At 40.9% G+C, this 21,078-nt stretch overlaps 1 protein-coding gene across 4 annotated transcripts in view; it reads left to right on the top strand.

Annotated features, from left to right (window-relative positions):
- Ric1 (RIC1 homolog, RAB6A GEF complex partner 1) overlaps positions 1 to 21,078 on the top strand; it is a 119,014-nt gene that overhangs the window by 9,961 nt on the left and 87,975 nt on the right. For 3 of the 4 annotated variants that reach the window (XM_070033250.1, XM_070033251.1, XM_070033249.1), the window contains exon 1: positions 18,902 to 19,263. The exons of the other annotated variant lie outside the window; for it this stretch is intronic. In XM_070033250.1, coding sequence (XP_069889351.1) covers positions 19,120 to 19,263 — 144 coding nt within the window. In that variant the 5' untranslated portion in view covers positions 18,902 to 19,119. Of the gene's footprint in view, positions 1 to 18,901; positions 19,264 to 21,078 lie in introns of those variants that run through there. 4 annotated transcript variants of the gene reach the window in all.

Raw genomic sequence — 21,078 nt, 5'->3', positions numbered from 1 at the left:
CATTTTGCAGAAGAGGAATAAAAAGCATTAAGAGTTTCCACTTGAGTGGAATCGTATCTGATATAAATTAAGATTACAATAAGAAAAATACTCTTCAGATGGACTAAGTATTGGCATATGAAGTATTTGCAAAGACATGAATCCAAAGGAACTTCTGAATGCTAGTTTGAGTATAAATTGGCACAGCCATCCTGGAATACAATTTGGTTTTACCTTGCACATTTAAACAGTATTAATCTGTTTTACAATCCAGCAGTATGTATTCTAAGATCTTGCATAAGTACATCAGGAAAAATACATATGGATAGTCACAGTAGCACTATTTTTTTTTCTTGTTGGTTGTAGGGCTTGAATTCTGGGCCTGGGCACTGTCCCTTAGCAATTCAGCTCAAGGCTAGCACTCTACCACTTAATCCACGCACCACTTTCCATTTTCCACTGGTTTATTGGAGATAAGAGTCTCCTGGATTTTCCTGCCCGGGTTGGCTTTGAACCTCAATCTTCAGATCTCAGCCTCCTGAGTAGCTAGGACTACACGGGTGAGCCACGGGCACCCAGCTGTTTGGGCACCCAGCTGTTTTTTGTTTTGTTTTGTTTTTTGTTTTCGCTTTTTGCTCAAGGCTAGCACTCTACTACTGGAGCCACACCTCCACTTCTGGTGGTTTCCTAGCTAACTGGAGATAAGTCTCACAGACTTTCCTTTTCCAGCTGGCTTCCAACTGTGATCCTCAGAATTTAGCCTCCTAGGATTACAGGTGTGAGCCACAAAAACACGAACTACAGAAAAACCGTTTGTAATGCTTCAAACCATCCACATGTGTCAGAATTTGTTTTGAAAAAAAAAAATAGACCCACTAAGGTAAATGAATATAACAAGGAATTATTTTTCATAGAGATTTGATAATATTTAATTAAGAGAGCTGGTTTATATTTGTGAAACTGCTGTTTCTGAGTGTAATGCTATAGCTGAAGTCTTCAGGACAGGCAGTCGGGATGGAGGGAGCTAAGACAGACTGCCATCTAGGAGGATGGGCTAAATCTGCATTGCTCTCTCATCATCTCCAAGCCCCTTTCTCTCTCCCTTCCTCTGTTCCTTTTCCCTTCCATTTTGTAGTGTTAGGAATTAAACCTAGGGCCTCAAACATGCTAGGCAATCTCTCCACCATTCCAGACATCTAGTACTATTCATCAGTGTATCAATGGCACCTGATCCAAGAGTTAGAAAAGAGGAAGCAGAAGTTACTGTAGTTGGCAGTCACGGGCACTGCACAGACCTCCCAAGTATAAGAAAACATGGCTCTTATTTTGCTTCTACCTTCCATATCAAGCAAAAAATATCTCTGGCAATCCATGTGGCCTGATTTCACATGAAAAGCTTTCAAGAATTAGTGATTTGTAACTTAGAATGTGACTTATAAGCTAGACAAAATTTTTTATTGTTATTATAAAGGTGATGTACAGATGGGTTACATTTACATAGGTCAGGTAAAAAGTACGTTTCTTCTTGGACAATGCCTTCCCTTCCCTCTCTCTCTCTCTCTTGGTTTTTCCTCTTGTCCCTACCCACAAGTTGTATAGTTCTTTTTTTTTTTTTAACATCATGTCTAGTGAGTACCACTACCATTTGTTCATCCTTTGTGCCTCCATTTCTGTGTAGACACCTATTTTTTAAATTTTTTTCTTATGCAGCTGAAACTCAAGAGAATGTATGTCAGTATTTCAGGTTTGAGTACAAGTTATATCTCCTCTACAAGGGATATTCCTGATCCAGGAGCTTGTCCTGTCGCTTTTAATAATATCAGACAACCCAGGTAATTTTGCAATTACAGTGCTATTTATGATTCTCCAAAAATAAATTCCTCATTCCACTGCAACTACATGTGATCTCAGGACTGATCTCCTTCAGAATGACTGTGATGTAATCTTACCTAAATTTGAACTGCTTCCTTTGAGTTGGGGCCAAGTTTCTGATGCTGTACACAGATTGGATGGCAAGTTGGTAACCATAATCCATGGGTAAGTCTATGATGACTAATCTTGGGATAGAGGAAAAAGGAGAATTCCTAAATTTAATTTCTTTATGGTTGGTCATTTATCCAAGATAAGAACTAAATCCAATGCCAAAATTTTACATTAGCTTTAGAATTATTATAGGGAAATAATAAGTCTTTGTCAATGCATTTATTTCCAGCAACAGTAACACAACAAAATTCTAATACTAGGAATGAGTTTGGCTGATCTCAAGAATATCACAGCAATGAAATCTTTTTGTTTAATCTAAAACATTAGGCCAAGAATAATTACAGTTTAATTAAATTTCACATCAATAGTTTTGCTGGGCTGTTTAGATGTTCAGTAATTAATATATTAAATCATGTCAGTGAGCAAAAATCTAGTTCTATAACAATGAATTCACAAGAAATAATTTAAATTTCCAATTTTTTTTCTCTGCAAAAACTGTGTCATAAAAATCATTTAATGATGAGTTATACTTCTGCTTTAGAATATAATTTAGCATTAAGATATAATTCGTAGACAACCTTTTCAGGGTTGTGGCTTCTCTTATTTTATTTTATTTTTATATTTAAGTAGCTGTACAAAGGAGTTGCCATTCAACAAAGTGGTATTTGAATACAAGGAATCCTGATCAATGTCATCAAGTACTTCTTTCATTTCTAACACTAAGTCATTCTTATTCAGTAATTCTGACTCTATCCTTAAAATAGTTTACAGGGGCTGGGAAGGTGGCTCAGTGGTAGAGCGCTTGCCTTGCATGCCTGAGGCCCTGGGTTCGATTCCTCAGCACCACATAAGCAAAAAGAAAAAAGCCGGAAGTGGCGCTCTTCAGCTGGAGCTGAAGAGCTGAGGGACAGCACCCAGGCCCAGAGTTCAGGCCCCACTACTGGACCCCCCACAAAAAAATAGTTTACAATAAAATGGCCTCATAGCTTCGCAGGAATATTTTACTTAGAGGCTATATTCTGATAAGATTGTTATGGACAAAACTCAAAAGAAAGAGGAAATGTCCCCTGCCAAGGAGTGATCATTAATACCACCAATCAACTAAGGAAACAAAAGCAGCAGGCTGCTCTGATTTTTTTCTTGCTTTAACTCTTTAGGGTCTAGGCTTGAGGAGTTAAGGTGTCTAGGTATATGTTTCCAGGTAAAGGGAAGATTAGGGATAAAAAGTCCAGCCAGCATTGGTGGTTCAGGCCTGATATCCTAAGTTACTCAGGAGTTGGAGAACAGGAGAATTGCAATTTGAGACCACCCTAGGCCAAGAGTTAGTGAGAATTAATATTAAGTGATAGTTGGGTATGATGATGCATAACTGTCATCCCAGCTATTTATGTAGGAAGCATTAAAAAAAAAACAGGGATCACAGTTCTGCCAAGTCTTGGCAAAAATAAGTCCCTGTATCTAAAATAATGAGAGCAAAAAGGACTAGCGGCATGGCTGAAGTGGTAGCACATTTGCCTAGCAAGCTTGAAGTCCTGAGTTTAAACCCCAATAACACCCTCAAAAAATAAAAATACAGCTATTCCTCTCTATATGAAGACTTCTTCTCTCAATGCTGATTTTGGAGAGATGTTTACTTTCCTCTCTTACAGACTATAAATATATTGGTAATTAAACATGTTTTCAAATTTGGGATTTCTGTTACAATCTTCATGATCAATGATTGATCTGACAGATAGCATGATTGATTTGAAAGACACCACATTGTACCAAAATATATTGGCAAACATTAAGATGCAAATGTTCATTTCAAATACTATCTTTTTGTTGTTGTTGGTTGTGGGGCTTGAACTCTGGGCCTGGGCACACTGTCCCTCAGCTCTTCAGCTCAAGGCTAGCACTCTACCACCTGAGCCACAGTGCCACTTCCATTGAATACCATCTTAAAAACTGGAAAACAAGTGTTTTTTACTCTTTGAAAAATAAATTTTATTTAACTTTTCTTTTGTTGTAGTTTTCTGTGGCTCCATGAGGTTCTCATGCCCTTTCTTCTGTCTAAATCTGTTCTGATGTTTAACAACAAAGGAAAAAATTAGCCTGACCCACCCAACTTTTATAGCCTGCATGGCTGAGCTTTAATGAGAGCTTGAGTTTTTCCAAAAGTCTGGTCTTTATTGACTGGGAAGGAAAACAATTGGAAAAAAAAAAAGTCTTGAGCATGTGAACCATGTAATTTCATCTGAACTAAGGAATTCCAAAAATATTTGTTTATTGAAAGGGCGGTTATACTTTTTGTGTTAGAACTTGTTATGGAGAAGGATAAGCACTAGTTCCTTCTTCTCTTACTTTTTCTCATAAACATAAAACAAAATTAAAAACTTATTTGAGTGGTTTAAGTCGGAAAATAGTATTGAAGGTAAACTGGCCTGCTATGAAAATGACTCTTTCCTTGGAAGATCTGGCTACCAGTCAGGGCTCTAGAGAATCCCACACAGCTTAGGCCACCCTCTGCTCCACTGGTGACAATCAGGGCTTGTCTTCAAGTCTACTTGAATTAAATCTCAGAACTTCTGTCTGTTCTGCTCACTGATGCCAGTTGCAATACTGGAACTTTTGTACTCCTGCTGGGCAGCCTGTCTAAGCAGAAGACATTTTAGATCCTCTTCAACTTCATGGTTTTGTGAGGTAACCAGGTGTTAATACTATTAATAATTATCATTTAGGGGACCATATTGTAGGTACCAGGCACAACCCTGGGCACTTTTACATGGATTACATGATTTAATTCCTTCAAGAATCCTTTGTGGAATTCTGAATATTGGATTAAATATGTAGTGATCTTAAAAAGATTTTTAGTTTTATTTAATTAGTTATTAATTAATTTATTTTTGCCAGTCCTGGGGCTTGAACTCAGGGCCTGGACTCTGTCCCTGAGCTTTGTTGTTTGTTTGTTTTTTTTTCTCAAGGCTAGTACTTTACCACTTGAGCCACAGTACCACTTCTGGGTTTTTCTGTTTATGTGGTACTGAGGAATTGAACCCAGGGCTTCATGCATGTGAGGCAAACACTCTACCACTAAGCCACATTCCCAGCCTTTGGTTTTATTTTTATTGTTGTTACTTCTTTTTGTAGTTGAGATTAAACTCAGAGCCTCCCACTTACTAGGCAAGCTAAGACCTCTATTACTAAGCTACATCCCCAAGAGCCTAGGATGTGAGGAAGGGGGGACCAAAAGGATTATGCAGGGAGTAAGCTCAAAGTACCCATTATTTTAAACAATTGATAGATGCTAATAAAGAGGATGGGAGGAAGAACCTTTAATGTGAAACAAATCAGTATGTTTCCAGAGCCTTTTATCTTTTCCCGTATTTTTTGAGCTCTGGTTTGAGTGCATTGGTTTGGGATGTCAGACACCAATGCAGTAGATATTGCTGGTGAACCGCCACGTCCCCCTGGGTCTCTTACCAATTGCAAACATCCTTATCACCTTGTCTGATAGCTTTCTTTTTTCTTTCTTTCTTTTTTTTTTTTGGTCCGGTTGTGGGGCCTGAACTCTGGGCCTGGGCACTGTCCTTCAACTCTTCAGCTCAAGCTAGCACTCTACCACTTTGAGCCACAGCACCACTTCTGGCTTTTTCTGCTTACGTGGTGCTGAGGAATTGAACCCAGGGCCTCATGAATGCAAGGCAAGCACTCTACCACTGAGCCACCTTCCCAGCCCTGATAGCTTTCTTTATTGACTAAGAGCTGCAAATGTGAGTATGGCTGTGTGGAAATGTAACTCCTCCCCAAATCAACCCTTAATTGATGGCTGAGGAATGAACTCTCCAGTTCCTTTGCTTCTTTGGCAGAATGACTCAACAGCATGGATTCTACACTGGCATCCAGAATTCCCCAGAAAGATTAAAGCCTCAGTTGGCCACAGCATCAGTATCATGCTTTCTTCCACTGTTTGATGGAGACACAAGAGGGAACTGTGTGAGCTATGATAAGATAACATTGAGATAATCCTTAAGCATATCTCAGCACCTAATCCCCATTCCTGGAGTCTTGAAGATTCAAATCTAAACTATAGTGTTAAAGGTATAGATGAGTCTAAGCCACTGGCGTCTAGTATTAAGAGAGAGAGAGAGAGAGAGAGAGACAGACAGACAGACAGACAGACAGACAGACAGACAGACAGACAGACAGACAGACACAGAGACACAGAGAGATAAGAGACAGAGACAGAGAGAAGAGACACAGAGAGAGAAGTAAAAACAGCTGGTTGTGGTGGCACATGCCTATAATCTCAGCTTTCAGGAGGTAAGGGCAAGGGAATCCCAAATTCAAGGCCAGTTTCAGCCTTGATACATAGCAAGACCCCGTCTCAAACAAAACAACCTGGTGAGCTAGATATTATGATCTTCTTCATTGTACAGGTGAGGAACAGCTAGAGGTAAATGATCAACATGAATCAGGCTGCCAGACTCAGTTTATGCTGTCATGCATGCCTGCTACTGACAACCCAAAGTCACTTCCACCATTGCTCTTCTCTGGTCTCCACAGCAGAGTTGTTACTTCTGGCACATGGATCTCTCATTAGGAAACCAATAGACTTAGTTTAAATGCTCTCAAATCTGGGAGTTGGCCAAAATAAATCATTTTTAATATATCTACATGGAATTCTGATGTAAGTGATTGAGTGAGCCATGCTTTGGGGAAAGTGGTATTTTTAATAACAAATTAACATCATTTAAAAATCAGTGCTACCTAAAGTCAGCCAACGACAAATGCTAGAGGGGTTGCAGAGAAAGAGGAACCCTATTACACTGCTGGTGGGAATGTACACTTCTACAACCACTTTGGAAAGCAGTCTGGAGGGTCCTCAGAAAGCTAAATATTGACTTCCCTTATGACCCAGTCCTACCACTTCTAGGCATCTATCCTGAACAACAGGAACCTGTATACAAGGACACATGCACCTCCATGTTTATTGCAGCATTGTTCACAATAGCCAGGATATGGAAACAATCCAGGTGTCCCACCACAGATGAATGGATCCAAACATTGTGGTATCTATACACAATGGAATATTGTGCAGCCATTAGAAAGGACAAAATAATGGCATTTGCAGGGAAATGGACGGAGCTAGAAGAAATCATGTTGAGTGAGGTAAGCCAAGAGCAAAGAGACAAACAGCACATGGTCTTCCTGATAAGTGGATTTTAAATCCAAAATGTAAGGTGATACAACAAAATTAACAAAGCTTAAGAAACAAAGAACTTCCACTCATCTGGTCGAATCACTACTAAATAACCCCATGCTGCTGATCACATATATGGTATATATGTGCACACAGGAGGGAAACCAGGAGGACAACACAGAACTAGAGGGAATCAGGGAAAAACATACAACAGCGGGACCCATCAACTGCACTGGACATTGATTAAAATTAACTAAGCAACTCAATGGCAGAGATGGGAGGGAGGGAACGAGTGGGAAAGAGGGAACAGCTGATGCTATGCAAAACAAAAGAAATGTACATATCACCCAATGTGGAAGAAATAACTGTATTTCAAAGCTCACAGAACTCATAAATGTTATAGAACATGATAGACAATTTGCCCCATGAAAGTTAGAATGTGTTTGTAACTTTAACTAAACATCACTATGTCACAATACTGTGAAATTTGGGGAATTATGTAATCACTTAATCACAATAAAGAATTTGAAAAAAAATCGGTGCTATCTTTCTGATTAAAAAATTAGAAAATGCTCCAAATATAAATTCAAATTTAAGGGGCTGGGAAGGTGGCTCAGTCAGTAGTAGAGCACTTGCCTTGCATCCCTGAGGTCCTGGGTTCGATTCCTCAGCCCCACATAAGCAAAAAGAAAAAAGCCGGAAGTGGCGCTGTGACTCAAGTGGTAGAGTGCTAGCCTTGAGCTGAAGAGGTGAGGGACAGTGCTCAGGCCCAGAGTTCAGGCCCCATGACCGGACCAAAAATTTTTTTTAAATAAAAATAAAAATAAATTCAAATTTAAAATAATTATACTTTCTAGAGATGATTCCAAGTGTGATGGTTACTCCTCCTAATCATTTTTTTAAAAATGATAAGAGCAATAAATATGTCTTTTGGGGAACATTTGACAGCTATTTTACCATACAACTTTTCAAATACTCATAAACTGTTTTTGGTGTTTTTCTTTTCTTTTTTTTGGGGGGGGGGGTGAGTGTGTCAATCCTTGGGCTTGATTCCAGAGCTTGGGTGCTGTCCCTGAGCATTTTTGCTCAAGGCTAGCACTCTACCAGTTGAGCCCCAACTCCACTTGCTTTTTGGTGGTTAGAGATAAGAGTCTTAGGAACTTTCCTGTGTGGACTGGCTTCAAACCATGATTCTTAGATCTCTGTCTCCTGAGTAGCTAGGATTACAGGTGCGAGAGACCAGCACTTGACTTGGGTCTCCTCCTCCTCCTCCTCCTCCTCCTCTTCCTCCTCCTCCTCCTCCTCCTCCTCCTCCTCCTTCTTTAAAATAGTTATTAATATTAATTCTTCACTGTTTTTAGAAACTATTCTCATAATTGAAGTACGTACAAATGTACTCTGAAATTTACTTATATTCCTATTGGTTCAGGAGCTTGGACTAGCTAATATTTAAAACCTTTTCTCACTAAGATGCGATACATATAAGATTCTTGTAACTGAGTATAAAGAATATTCAAACAATGGAGAATCTGAAATTATATCTTCCAAAACTTAAACTCCAGAAATGTATTCTTTTTTCACTTTGATAAATATTATTTTATATGATCAAAGGCACATAGGCATTGTCCCTTGTGTTTGCTCCCTAAGAGTATCCTCCTTTGTTCTCAACTGTGTAGAATACTATGGAGTTGATCATGTCTCAGGGTATGGTAGAGCTAGCTTATACATATGAGAGAAAACATGCACTGTTTGTCTCTCTTAGCTTAGTTAACATGATTTTTTTCTAGGTCCACCCATTTACTTCAAATGACAATATTATTCTTTCTAATGGCTGTGTAAAGTTCCATTGTATTATGCAAGTGTCTTTATGGTATCCTGGCTTGGGATATTCTGGGTAGATGCCCAGGAATGCTATGGCTAGGTTGTAGAGAAGATTTATGTTTAGTCAGAAATTTACTCTTATACTTTGACTTTTTGTACAGATATCTGATGGCACAGTATTATCAAAGGTAATACATTCATGATTCATATATCAATATGAATATATTCTAATAACTACATAATTGTGGGAATACCATAGAGTGTACTCACAAAAACCTAGGTAATATAGTCAACCACACCATGTGGCTTCTTGATAAAATTAAGAGACATCAGAAACACAGATGTATAAAGTTGCTGCTGGTGTAAAACAGCATACTGTTTTATAGTAAACTTTTCTGTAAGTAGTAGTACCCACTAAAATAATGATAGGTATAGCACTGCAAGTATGTAAACAGTTGGCATAGTTGTTTATTACCATGTATTACATGCTGCATATAATTATATGTGCTATATTTTTATATACAACTGGCAGTACTGGTTTGTTTATAGGAACATTGCCACAAACACAAGTTATGCATTGTGTTATATTATAATGACTATGATGTTACTAGGTGACGGTAATTTACCAGTTCCATTATAATTTTATGGGATGATGGCTGCATGTGTAGCCTATTGCTGAACAAACTTCATTATGCTGTGTGTAACTGTTATAACTTTTCTCCAAAGGTGATATACAAATGTCCGACAGGCATATGAAAAGAGTCAACATTAATGATCATCAGAAAAATGTAAATCAAAACCATAATGGAAAAGCACCTCAGACCTAGTAGGATGGCAACTATTAAGAAAACTCCAAAATTTAAAACAAGTTTTGATGAGAATGTAGAAAACTGGAACCCTTATGTTCTGTTAGTATGATTAGGTGAAACATAGAAATAGTAGTGCTCCTTAAAAATATCATAAAAATAGAAGCATCATGATCCATCAATCCCACTTCTGAGTATTTATCTAAAGGAAATGAAATCAGGGTCTCAAGGAGATATTTACATAGCCACATTCAACGGGCCATATCAAAAGATATCCTATTACATTCTAGTAAATGGATGAACTTTGAAGACATTATGCTATGTGAAATTGGCCACACAAAAATACGGTAAGTGGTGGCTCACAACTGTAATACTAACTACTCGGGAGGCCGAGATCTGAGGATCACGATTCAAAGCCAGTCCAGGCTGAAAAGTCTGTGAGATTCTTATCTCCAATTAACCACCAGAAAGCCAGAAGTGGCTGATGGTAGAATGCTCACCTTGAACTGAAGAGCTCAGGGACAGCACCCGGGCCCAGAGTTCAAGCAAAATTAAAAAATTCTGGAGATCTGCTTCACAACAGTGTGAACATACACTATTGAGCTGTACACTCAAAATAGTTAAGATAAATTTTATGTTATGTTTTTCGTTTTTATTTATTCTAAAACAGGGTCTTGCTATGTAGCCAAGGCTGGTCCCAAACTCTTCATCTTCCTGCCAAGTATCATCTTTCTGTCAAGTACTCTGATTATAGGCAAGCTCTACCACAACATGCCTATTTTATGGTGTGTGTGTGTATGTATGTGTGTGTGTGTGTGTATGTGTGTGTGTATATGTGCTCATGTGTGCGTGTGTGCATTGGTACTAGGTCCTGGACTCAGGCCTCAAGTTCTTGCCTGTTCATGACTGCCACTTTACCACTTGAGCCATGAACCAGTCCAGCATTTTGCTGGTTAACTGGACATGGAGCCTCGCCAACCTTTCTGCCTAAGCTGACTTTGAACCAAAATCTTTCAGGTCTCAGCCTCCTATTTACCAGTATCTGGCTCTGTTATATTTATTTTTACTACAATAATTATATAAATAACTAAAAATGGCAATAAGAAAAAGAACACTATTGTCATTTTGTAACATTTTGGACTGTTAGAAAACAATATTAACTGTAGTTAATATTAATATTTGATTTGATAAAAATTGGTGAAGCTTTACTTTTAGAATTATACTTGCTTGGGATTTATAATTCTTGAGGAATCAGACTAAATGTAGTAGAATAACATGAGAACAGGAGAGAAGCTGAAACTTTCACATTCTAGAATGATTTGTTACAAGTGCCATTTAGATAAGCATGTAGGTTTGACTGTCAGATCACTGATAAATACAGGAGACTTAGGGATAACACAATGAATATGAAATTTTGGCTGAATTAATGAAGGCTGGATTAGGAGGGATATTGATGGGCATCTTACTAGAATTATGTCAACTTTCAACTGTTCTGAGGGTCAAAACCTTCTCTTTCCCATTGCTTTTACCAGGTTAATAAAGAATACACAAAAATTTCAAGTATAGGCCGGACACCGGTGGCTCACACTTGTAATCCTAGTTACTCAGGAGGCTGAGATCTGAGGATCCTGCCCAGTTAGCCTGGGCAGGAAAGTCCATGAGACTCTTATCTCTATTTATCCACTCAGAAAACCGGAAGTGGCACTGGGGTTCAAGTGGTAGAGCATTCACCTTGAGCTGAAGAGCTGAGGGACAATGCCCAGGCCCAGAGTTCAAGCCCCAGGACAAAATGCAGGTATAGGATTTTTTTTTTTGGGGGGGGGGTCCGGTGGTGGGGTCTGAACTCTGGGCCTGGGCGTTGTCCCTCAGCTCTTCAGCTCAAGGCTAGCGCTCTACCACTTGAGCCATAGCGCCACTTCCGGCTTTTTTCATTTTGTTTATGTGGTGCTGACGAATCGAACCCAGGGCCTCAGGCATGTAAGGCAAGCACTCTACCACTGAGCCACCTTCCCAGCCCCAAAGGATTTTTTTTTTAAATACCTAAGAACTAATTGAAACATGTCTTATCAGAGCAGTTATAGTTGATTAAGCCTGTTTCCACCAATAATTTTCCATCTCTAAAAAAAACCAAAGGGTTGTGGTTCCAGCATTCATGAAGCTAAGTCTGGGCTATATGGAGACCATGAGGCCATTCTACATTACCTAGAAAATCCCTGTCTCAGGAAATGAAAAACAAATATAGCAAAGTGAAGGGAAAAACAATATCTTCTTTCCCATTTTGCTTGATTGGGAGTAATAGACTTCTCCATATTATTTTGTAGTTTGTGCTAATGGTCTAGCCTTAAGTCTCATTTGTAGCTATTGAGACATTAATTATAAGCTTTCCTGATTTCATGGTTAATTTTGAAATTTTAGATAATTAAAAAATTATATTTAATTTATTATTTCAAGTAAATGACTAAAAGTAACTATGATATTAAAATTTAAAATTTAGCCATGTTAAGGTGGCTCAGTGGTAGAGTGGTAGAGTGCTTGCTTTACATGCATGAGGCCCTGAGTTTGACTCTTCAGCAACACATAAGCAGAAAAAGACAGAAGTGGTGCTGTGGCTCAAATGGTAGAGTGCTAGGAACAGTGCTCAGGCCCAGAGTTCAGGCCCCATGATTGACAAAAAAAAAAATCTGTGATCTGTGATCTGTGAGTAGAGAGAGATGTGAAAAAAGTAAATTGATTATTCATATATAATTAAAATTTAATTTTTATAATACAATGTTTATCATTGAAAGATTTGCTTTTATTGAGGACTGGACTACATGTGCTAAATTTGCCCCACAAAGAAAAAGGTCACTGAGAAATATTGATTGAGAAATTGTACACACATCTGGGCAATGGCGTTCACTTGAACAGTACTCACATATATGAGGGAATCAGTAATATTCCCAGCAAAAGATGGCAAAATTATGCCATGTAGCTAATGAAGCAGACTGAGAAGCTGGGAAATAGATATTACTGACCCTGTCCAGCTGTAGGAGGAGGAAAAATGAGAGGAGGAGAGAGAGATCATAATTGTGACCCTGAGGTCTCCACCTGGATTAGGTCATTGAAATAGATTCTGCTCTAAGGAAATGCTGGCACTTGTGGACTTTGGCAGTCTGTCCAGACCACAGGTCACCTGCCTAGAGTTGGAATGAATTTCAAAAACGTCACACAAATGTATCCAATTCTTTCTGCTATCCCTTAAGAGTTTTAGTAAACCTAGGACCAAAGGAAAAAATAATGAAATTCTAACCATATATGAAAGAGTAGAGAATAACAGGGGATTCCCAAAGATTCTCAACCTAAGGCCAGTCTTGTTTCACATATATTTCCACTTACTCCACTTACCTCCATATTATTTAAAGCAAACCATGGACATCGTATCATTTCAACTGAGTTATTCATGACCAGTTTTCAGAAGGCACAAGTAATCAAAGGTCCAGTCCAATAGCAAATGTATCTGTCACAGATGCTTAAAGAATCATTTCTAGCTGGGTGTTGATGGCTCTTGCCTATGATCCTAGCTACTCAGGAGGCTGAGATCTGAGAATCATGGTTTGAAGCTAGTCCAGGCAAGAAAGTCTGTGAGGTTCTTATTTACATAAACTACCAAAAAAACTGGAATTGGAGCTGTGGCTTAAGTGGTAGAGCACTAGCTTTGAATGATAAAAACTCAGGGACAGTTCCCAGGCCTTGAGTTTAAGCCCCAGTACTGGCAACACACACACTCATACCCACACACACCCACTCACCCCCCTACCCCCGCACAGAATAATAAATGAAGTAGCATAATCTTCGGTGCATATTATCAGAGGTTCTTATGGAGAGACCCATACATTGACAGTAATATGCTCAGAATCAAAACTCAGGCACAAAGTCTGTCATCAGAAGCCTACTAATCTATACAAAAGTAAACAGGGCCTGGTGTGGGCCTGAGTCTGGTGACTCAGGGTTACTTTCCTCCTAATCCTTCTCTCACTAGTCTTGGGCCTGTGCCTGAAACTCTACATTATGTAACTTCCTTTGATTTGTCAGCACTGCAAGATTCTACTTAAAGCAGGTCAACTGGGACATTTATTTCATCATTAACAATTTCATAGTTTTAAATAACTTTTTTCTCATTACAAAAGTAACATGAATTTATTATAGATGATTTGGAAAACCATAAAAAGGCCCAGAGAGAACATATTTTTTTCAGGAGCAATTTGTATCTTTTTTTCCTGAGATGTTATTATTAGGTAGTTGTACAAAGGTATTACAATTCCATAAGTCAGATTATGAATACATTGTTTCTTGGGGACAATGTTCACCACTTCCTTCATTCTTCCCCATTTTCCACCTCTGGTCCCTACCTACAAGTTACATAGTTCAATTTTAATATTGTGTATATTGAACACAATGGATCGACCATTTTAGCTTCTACATTTAAGTGAGATAGTGTGGTACCTGTCTTTAGGCGCCTGATTTATTTAACTTTGTGCAGAGATCTCTAGTTCCATACATGATCTCACAAATAAAAGGATTTCCTTCTTTTTATGGGCCAAACTTTTCATTTTGTATGTGTAAACTTTTTTTGTTGTTGTTGGTTGTGGGGCTTGAATGCTGGGCATGGGTGCTGTCCCTCAGCTCTTCAGCTCAAGGTGAGACCTCTATCACTTGAGCCATAGCACCACTTTCAGTTTTCTGGTGGTTAATTGGTGATAAGAGTCTCACAGACTTTCCTGCCTGGGCTGGCTTGGAACTGTGATCCTCAGATCTCAGCCTCCTGAGTAGCTAGGATTACAGTTACTGTCGCCTAGCTTGTACACGTTTGCTTTATGCATTTATCAGTTGATAGTTACTTTGGTTGTTTTGATTTTGGCTATCGTGAAAAGTACTGCAATGCACATGGAAAAGCAGATGTTTCTTTGATGTACTGGTTTCATTTTTCGTTGGATATATACAACTTTGTGGGTTTGCTGGATAATGTGGTAATTCTATTTTTTAATTTTCTGAGGAAACTCCACACCATTTTCCACAATAGCTGCCCTAGTTTATATTCCCACCAACAGTTCATTTTTCTCCAAGCTCTTGCCACATCTTGTTATATTTAGATTTCTTTGATAATAGCCATTTATTTATTTATTTATTTATTTTTTGGTTGGTCATGGGGCTTGAACTCTGGGCCTGAGTGGTGTTCCTGAGCTCTTCAGCTCAAGGAAAGCACTCTACCACTTGAGCCACAGCACCACTTCTGGTTTTCTAAGTGGTTTATTGGAGATAAGAGTCTCATGGACTTTCCTGCCTGGTCTGGCTTTGAACCAGGATGCTCAGATCTCAGTCTCCTGAGTAGCTAGGATCACAGGCATGAGCCACCAGTGCCTGGCTGATAATAGCCATTGTTGTTGTTGTTGTTGGTTGTGGGGCTGAACTCTGGGCCTGGGCGCTGTCCCTCAGCATTTCAGCTCAAGGCTAGCACTCTACCACTTGAGCCACAGCACCACTTCCAGGTTTTTCTGCTTATGCAGTGCTGAGGAATTGAACCCAGGGCCTCATGAATGCAAGGCAAGCACTCTTACCACTGTGCCACCTTCCCAGCCCCATAATATCTTGTTGTGGTTTTGATTTGCAATTTCCAAATAGACATTTTGGATATTGTTGGACATTGGCCATTTGATGGCTTCTTTTTATTCTAAAATTTACTTTTTTGTTATCATAGAGTGATGTATAGAGAGGTTACATTTATGTAAGTCAGGTAATGAGTCCTTTCCTTTTGTACAGTGTCATCTGTTCCCTCATTCACACCCAGTCCCTCCCTGTCATCTCCACCCACGACTTCACTTACATGAATGTCCAGTGCACTCCACAGCTACACTTTTTCACCCTTTTTCAAGCACTCAAACTCAAGGCCTTTTTAATCATCCTACATCACCTTTGTGGGCCAAATTTATATTTTAAAGATCTCTCCCTCTCTCTCTGATAGCAACTATCATTTGGAAAAATTGTCTTGAATTATCTTCTATTGTTAAAGGGTATTTCTTTGGATCCTTACCAACATTTTCTTTTTTCTTTTCCTTTGAAGATTTGAACATAGATTCTGGAGCTTGTTAGGAAGGCACTCTACAACTGGAGCCATGCTCCCATGCCTCTTTTGCTTTCTGTTGTTTTTCAGGTAGAATCACTCATTGTTGCCTGGGGTTGGCCTCAGACCTTACTAATCCTATCTATTCTTCCTGTGTAGCTAGGATCATAGGTGAGCACCATAAAGCATACTTGGGATCACAGATGCCAAGCACTGTGTTCAGCTTATTGAGATGGAGTCTCTAACATTTTGCTCAGGCTGGTGGTGAATCTTGATCCTCCTGATCTCCACATCCCAAGTAGCTGGGATTATACGCATAAATCACTGCGCCTCCAATATTCTTTCTTTCTTTCTTTTTTGTTTTTGTTGGTTATGGGGCTTGAACTCTGGGCCTGGGTGCTGTCCCTAAGCTCATCAGCTCAAGGTGAGCACTCTACCACTTAAGCTCTCTGGTGGTTAATTGGAGATAAGAGTCTCATGGACTTTCCTGCCCTGGCTGGCTTAGAACCATGATCCTCAGATCTCAGCCTCCTGAGTAGCTAGGATTACAGGTGTGTGCCACCAGTGCCCGGCTTCCAATATTATTTCTTACAACAAAGTGAACTTAATTCATTTAAATATGTACCTTTTTAACTCTGAGTCTATTAGTTTTACCTCATAACAGAATCGGTTAAGTTTAACTAGAGAGTGATAGTGGTGAGATAGATGAACAAAAAGGAAGGCCCATGGGAATTGGTTAGGGTTCTTTACCAATAAAACTAAAATATGGTTTCTAAAAGTTGAGCCCACAACTTTTCTGATACAATGGGGAACCTCTGAGTCAGGGGTGAGGAATCTCCAGCCCTTGGTCATATGTATAGCAAAATCATTTGATAGATGACCAGACAGTTATGTATGTTTCTGGTCAGCTGCCTGGACCTGTATTGATAATGTTATAAATATCCAAATGGCCCTTGACAAACAAGATTCCCCACCTCTGAGAGTTAAAAGATATTACACACACACACACACACACACACACACACACACACACACACACACACACACACACACAGAGCTCCCCCCTCCCCTGGGGAGAAAGGCCCAGAGGGTCTCTTCCTTACTCTCAATTCTCAGAGTAACTATCACAATTCAGTTCAATCCTGTTAAAGACCCCTAATGTGTAGAAGACCAATTCTTTTCAGGCCATGTGGCTTTAGGTCCTATTCACCACTTCTGGTCCTATTTTCCCTTTAAGAAAGCAACAATTATAAGGCTGTCCAATTTTACCTACTTGAAGCTTTTATTATAGAATTAAATCAAATCAAGCATTTGAATTTATGTTATAAACTTTGACTTCTACAAAGAAGGATGGCAGGGCAATTAGATTCAAAATTTGGCAAGTCAAAATTGAGCACAATAAAAATTCCTTAAATTTGCTAATGAGTGCAGGAAGGTGTTCACACTTTTGAGGATCATGAGAACAAAGACTATCTGAAGGTGAGTTGGGGCAAATATGCTAGTTCTGTGGAACTGTTGCCCCTAACAGTATTACTTCTCTGCCAAGTGCACAACTTGTATCTAAGATGGAGTATGGTGCAACTTTGTTATGCTTCTACAATTGTATACTGGTACGTTAAGAAACCTTTCTGGTTTTCTTTCTTTTTTTTTTTTTTTTTTTGGTCTACTGGTGTAACTCAGTTGGCTTAAAACTTCATCCACTGTTCTCATCTGACAAACACTTTCAAAGTTTACTATGCTTACGACATTCTGGGAGGTTATACTTGTTTTGGGGTGTGGGGAGACATACCAGGCAAACACAGCCTGAGCACTGAGTGGAGAGGCAGTTGCTTTGATCATCTTCTAGAGATTGCAGCAAATGTTCAGAAAAATTATGTAAAGTTACATATTGTTACAAATACCAGCTACGATGCTTTATCTAATATGGTTAAGGTACTTCTCACGTACTTGGGATTAATGCCACTGCTTTTTAATTCCAGCTAATGTTTTAAACCATTGTATTAATTTTGAAGGCTAATACGAACATATGGAAATTTTCAAAAAAGGCAAAAGCAAGTCTCTCTTCTATTCAGAACTCCCTTCCTCCACTCCACATTTTTTTGTTTCCTTCTCTGTTCTTAATCAGAGTTTAGTATCAGCAGGTCTGTCTTTTAAAAGTACTTATTGTTCCGGGTCCCTTGGGTCTATAAGTTAAATGTCAAATTACAGCATATCTAATCTGTTCCACCTCAGAAAGTCCACGTTTACAAAACTCCACTGCAAAAAAGTGGTGCAAAAGAGACGTCTAGCCCTAACTTGGTCCAACATTTCCATCAGCAGAGGGGCAGATGAAGACAAGCTACATTGAATATACCGTACCAGATTTAGAACTCCTGAAGGGTAGAACATGAACGCCAGCACTTTCAGGGGCTCACTAATCGGATAAAGGTCCCATCTAGGATGTAAAGTTCACCCGCAACTCACAAAAGAACCCCCGCACCCCAACCCCAGGTCCCAGGCTGCGTCGGAGCTCTAAATGGGAACAGGGCGGGGAGAACTAGGGGCGTCACGTGACTCGAGCTCGGCCCTCCCCCTTCCTCCAGGGACCCGCCCACCGGAGGCCCCACCAATCCTGAGGGGTATCAAATTTGGTCCGTGCGGGGGAGGGGTGGTATTTTGCCGCGGAAGCTCTCCGAATTTACTACAAGTTGGGCTCGCTGGCCTCGGACACTCCCCTGATCCCCTCCACAGCACCAGTCTCGACAAGTGGGAGGGGCAGTGGAGAGCACAGCCAGACCACGTGCAAGCTGACGCAGCGCGGCCGCACCTCCGACGCCCGCGGAGGAGCTTGAGAAAACAAGGCGTGGGCGGAGGGACGCAGTCCCCAGCACGCTTGCGCGCTCGCGCCCTCGCCCTCCCACCCCTTACAGATCCACGCGACGCGGCGTGGTGACGCTCGCGCGGCCCGAGGAGGGGCGGGGCCGGGCCCGGGGCGGGCCTCCGCGCTCCTCCCGCCTCTCTCGGTCCAGACTCGGCCTCCCTCGCCCTCCCCCACCCCGGGCCCCGTCAGCGCGGGGGTGCCTTCGTCGCGCAGCGTCGCGTCGGCCCGGTGCGGCCGGGCCAGCGGGCAGATGCCCCGAGCTGCCGCTGTCGCCGCCGCCGACTTGGCCGGTGGCGGTGTGGGAGGCGGACGCCCCACCCGGGGCCGCTGAGTGTGACCGGCGGGGCCGGGGGCCGCGGGGCGCCCCGGCGTTGGCGGCTGCGTGCGGACCATGTATTTCCTGAGCGGCTGGCCCAAGAGGCTGCTCTGCGCGCCGGGGAGCCCGGCCGAGGCGCCTTTCCACATCCAGTCGGACCCGCAGAGGGCTTTCTTCGCCGTGCTGGCCCCGGCCCGCCTCAGCATCTGGTACAGCCGAGTAAGTAGAGCCGCCGCCGCCTTCGGTTGCCTTCTCCCCAGCGTCCTGGCACCGGCTCAGCCGGGGCCCGGGACCCCCCGCTCCCCGTGTCCTCCGAGGCCGAAAAAGTCGCTGCTCTCCTGGACTCGCGGCGCCTCCCGGCGTCGGACCGACCGCCGCGCCGAGCCCGGTGCAGACCCCGCGCGCTCCCTCCACCGAGCCCAGACTTGCCCTCCTTCCCTCCCTCCCTCCCTCCCTCCCACTCGCCCGCCCGCCCGCCTTCCTCCCCTCATCCTGCGGGAGCAAATTTGTTTGAACTTTCTTCTGTTAAGAAATCTGGCCGCCGGGGTGTCCCAGCTCCCCCTGGCTTTCAGTTTAAAGGTCGACGTGCTGGAGTTAGGGAAAGCCCTCATTGGGCTTTCCCCAGTGCCTCAACAGTCAGAGATCTTTATTATTATTATTATTTTCCCAAAGGTCTAATTATTGAGCTCTCCGCCTGATTCCCAGCGCCTCTTTTCTCTACTTGTAGGCTAGCCCCTTTTTCTGCTGCACTTGGACTGTGGAGAATTAGCGGAGAGTTAAGGAGGAACGGAAGTAAAAACTCCAATCTGTCCGTCCTACTCTCAGTGACACCACCTGGATGGAAAGAATAAGACTTGGAGAGCGCTTTGGACCCAATGCTGGTTTTGCTTTTGAGTCCTGAAGATCTTTCCTTCTTGTAGCTAATTACTCGAAATAACTCGAAAAACGTGATGATGGAAACTGTAAAAACTGCAGAATTCAGAATATAAAAATGCCTTCCCCTTCCCGTTTTTCCTTCAGTGATAAGAGTACCAATGGATGTCAGAGAGAAGTTGTTACCCTTTCAAAGCTAATTTGACAATGTGTATACTGGTTGTGCCCTTACTAGAGCTATATGAAATATTGGTTTAGTTTAGTTAAAACTCTCAAGCCATTGAAGGATAGCATTGGGCATGCCTTATAATGCCCTTGACTGCCCTCACCCACAGTTTGGTTAGACTGATGATAGGATTCTGGTAATGCTATTTTACTATCATCCTTGGGCTGTAAAATCAGACTCTATTTGCTGTTAAGTTTTGGGTGATGTAAATTTCAAGGGTCCAACTGTTTAAAAGCCATCATACCAGCAATATGACATTCTGTCTGGTGCTTCATTTAATATGTATCTTGTATATCATTTGATTCTTGCTCTTACAACTTATATGCCAGTTGAATGAATTTTAATTTGTTGAGGTTTATATGTAGCTATTAACTTTAGGTATATGCTGACAAAGTAATTAGAAGTTGAATTTTAAATTGTTTTCTAAATCTAGTATGTAACTTTACTTGTATACAACAAAATATAAAGTTCCAAGTTCATTTTTTGTAAACCCCTTAAAAGGGGGACTTGAGTTAATTTTAGACAAAAGTAAATTTAATATGAGATCTGAATAGACTAGAAGCCTGTAAACTACCTTATTTCTCAGAATGTGAAAAACTGTCTCAAGTTACTTAGGGCCATTGTTAATATTATCTACTGTTTGGTTATAGAGTTATATAAAATATTTAAGAATCCAAGGCAGTTCTGGAATTTAAAACTACTCATACTCATAATGCCAAGTTATTTCAGCAAGTAAAGCATGAGATTCTTACTCCCAGGGTCATGGAGGTTTATATTCTACATTTAACACAAACTTTAATTTGAGGCTGGAGGTGTGACTCCAGTAGTAGAGTACCTGTCTAGCAAAGTGCAAGCTTAAGTTTTGTTACTTATAAAGTCAGGATTTGAACAAGATGACTCTGAGGTCTGTGATTATTTGACTGACTAAGAGAGGT

This window comes from Dipodomys merriami, unplaced genomic scaffold (assembly GCF_024711535.1).
Source record: "Dipodomys merriami isolate MVZ:Mamm:240054 unplaced genomic scaffold, mDipMer1.0.p SCAF_22, whole genome shotgun sequence".
NCBI classification, from domain to species: Eukaryota; Metazoa; Chordata; class Mammalia; order Rodentia; family Heteromyidae; genus Dipodomys; species Dipodomys merriami.
This window is presented reverse-complemented; position numbering and strand designations above follow the sequence as displayed.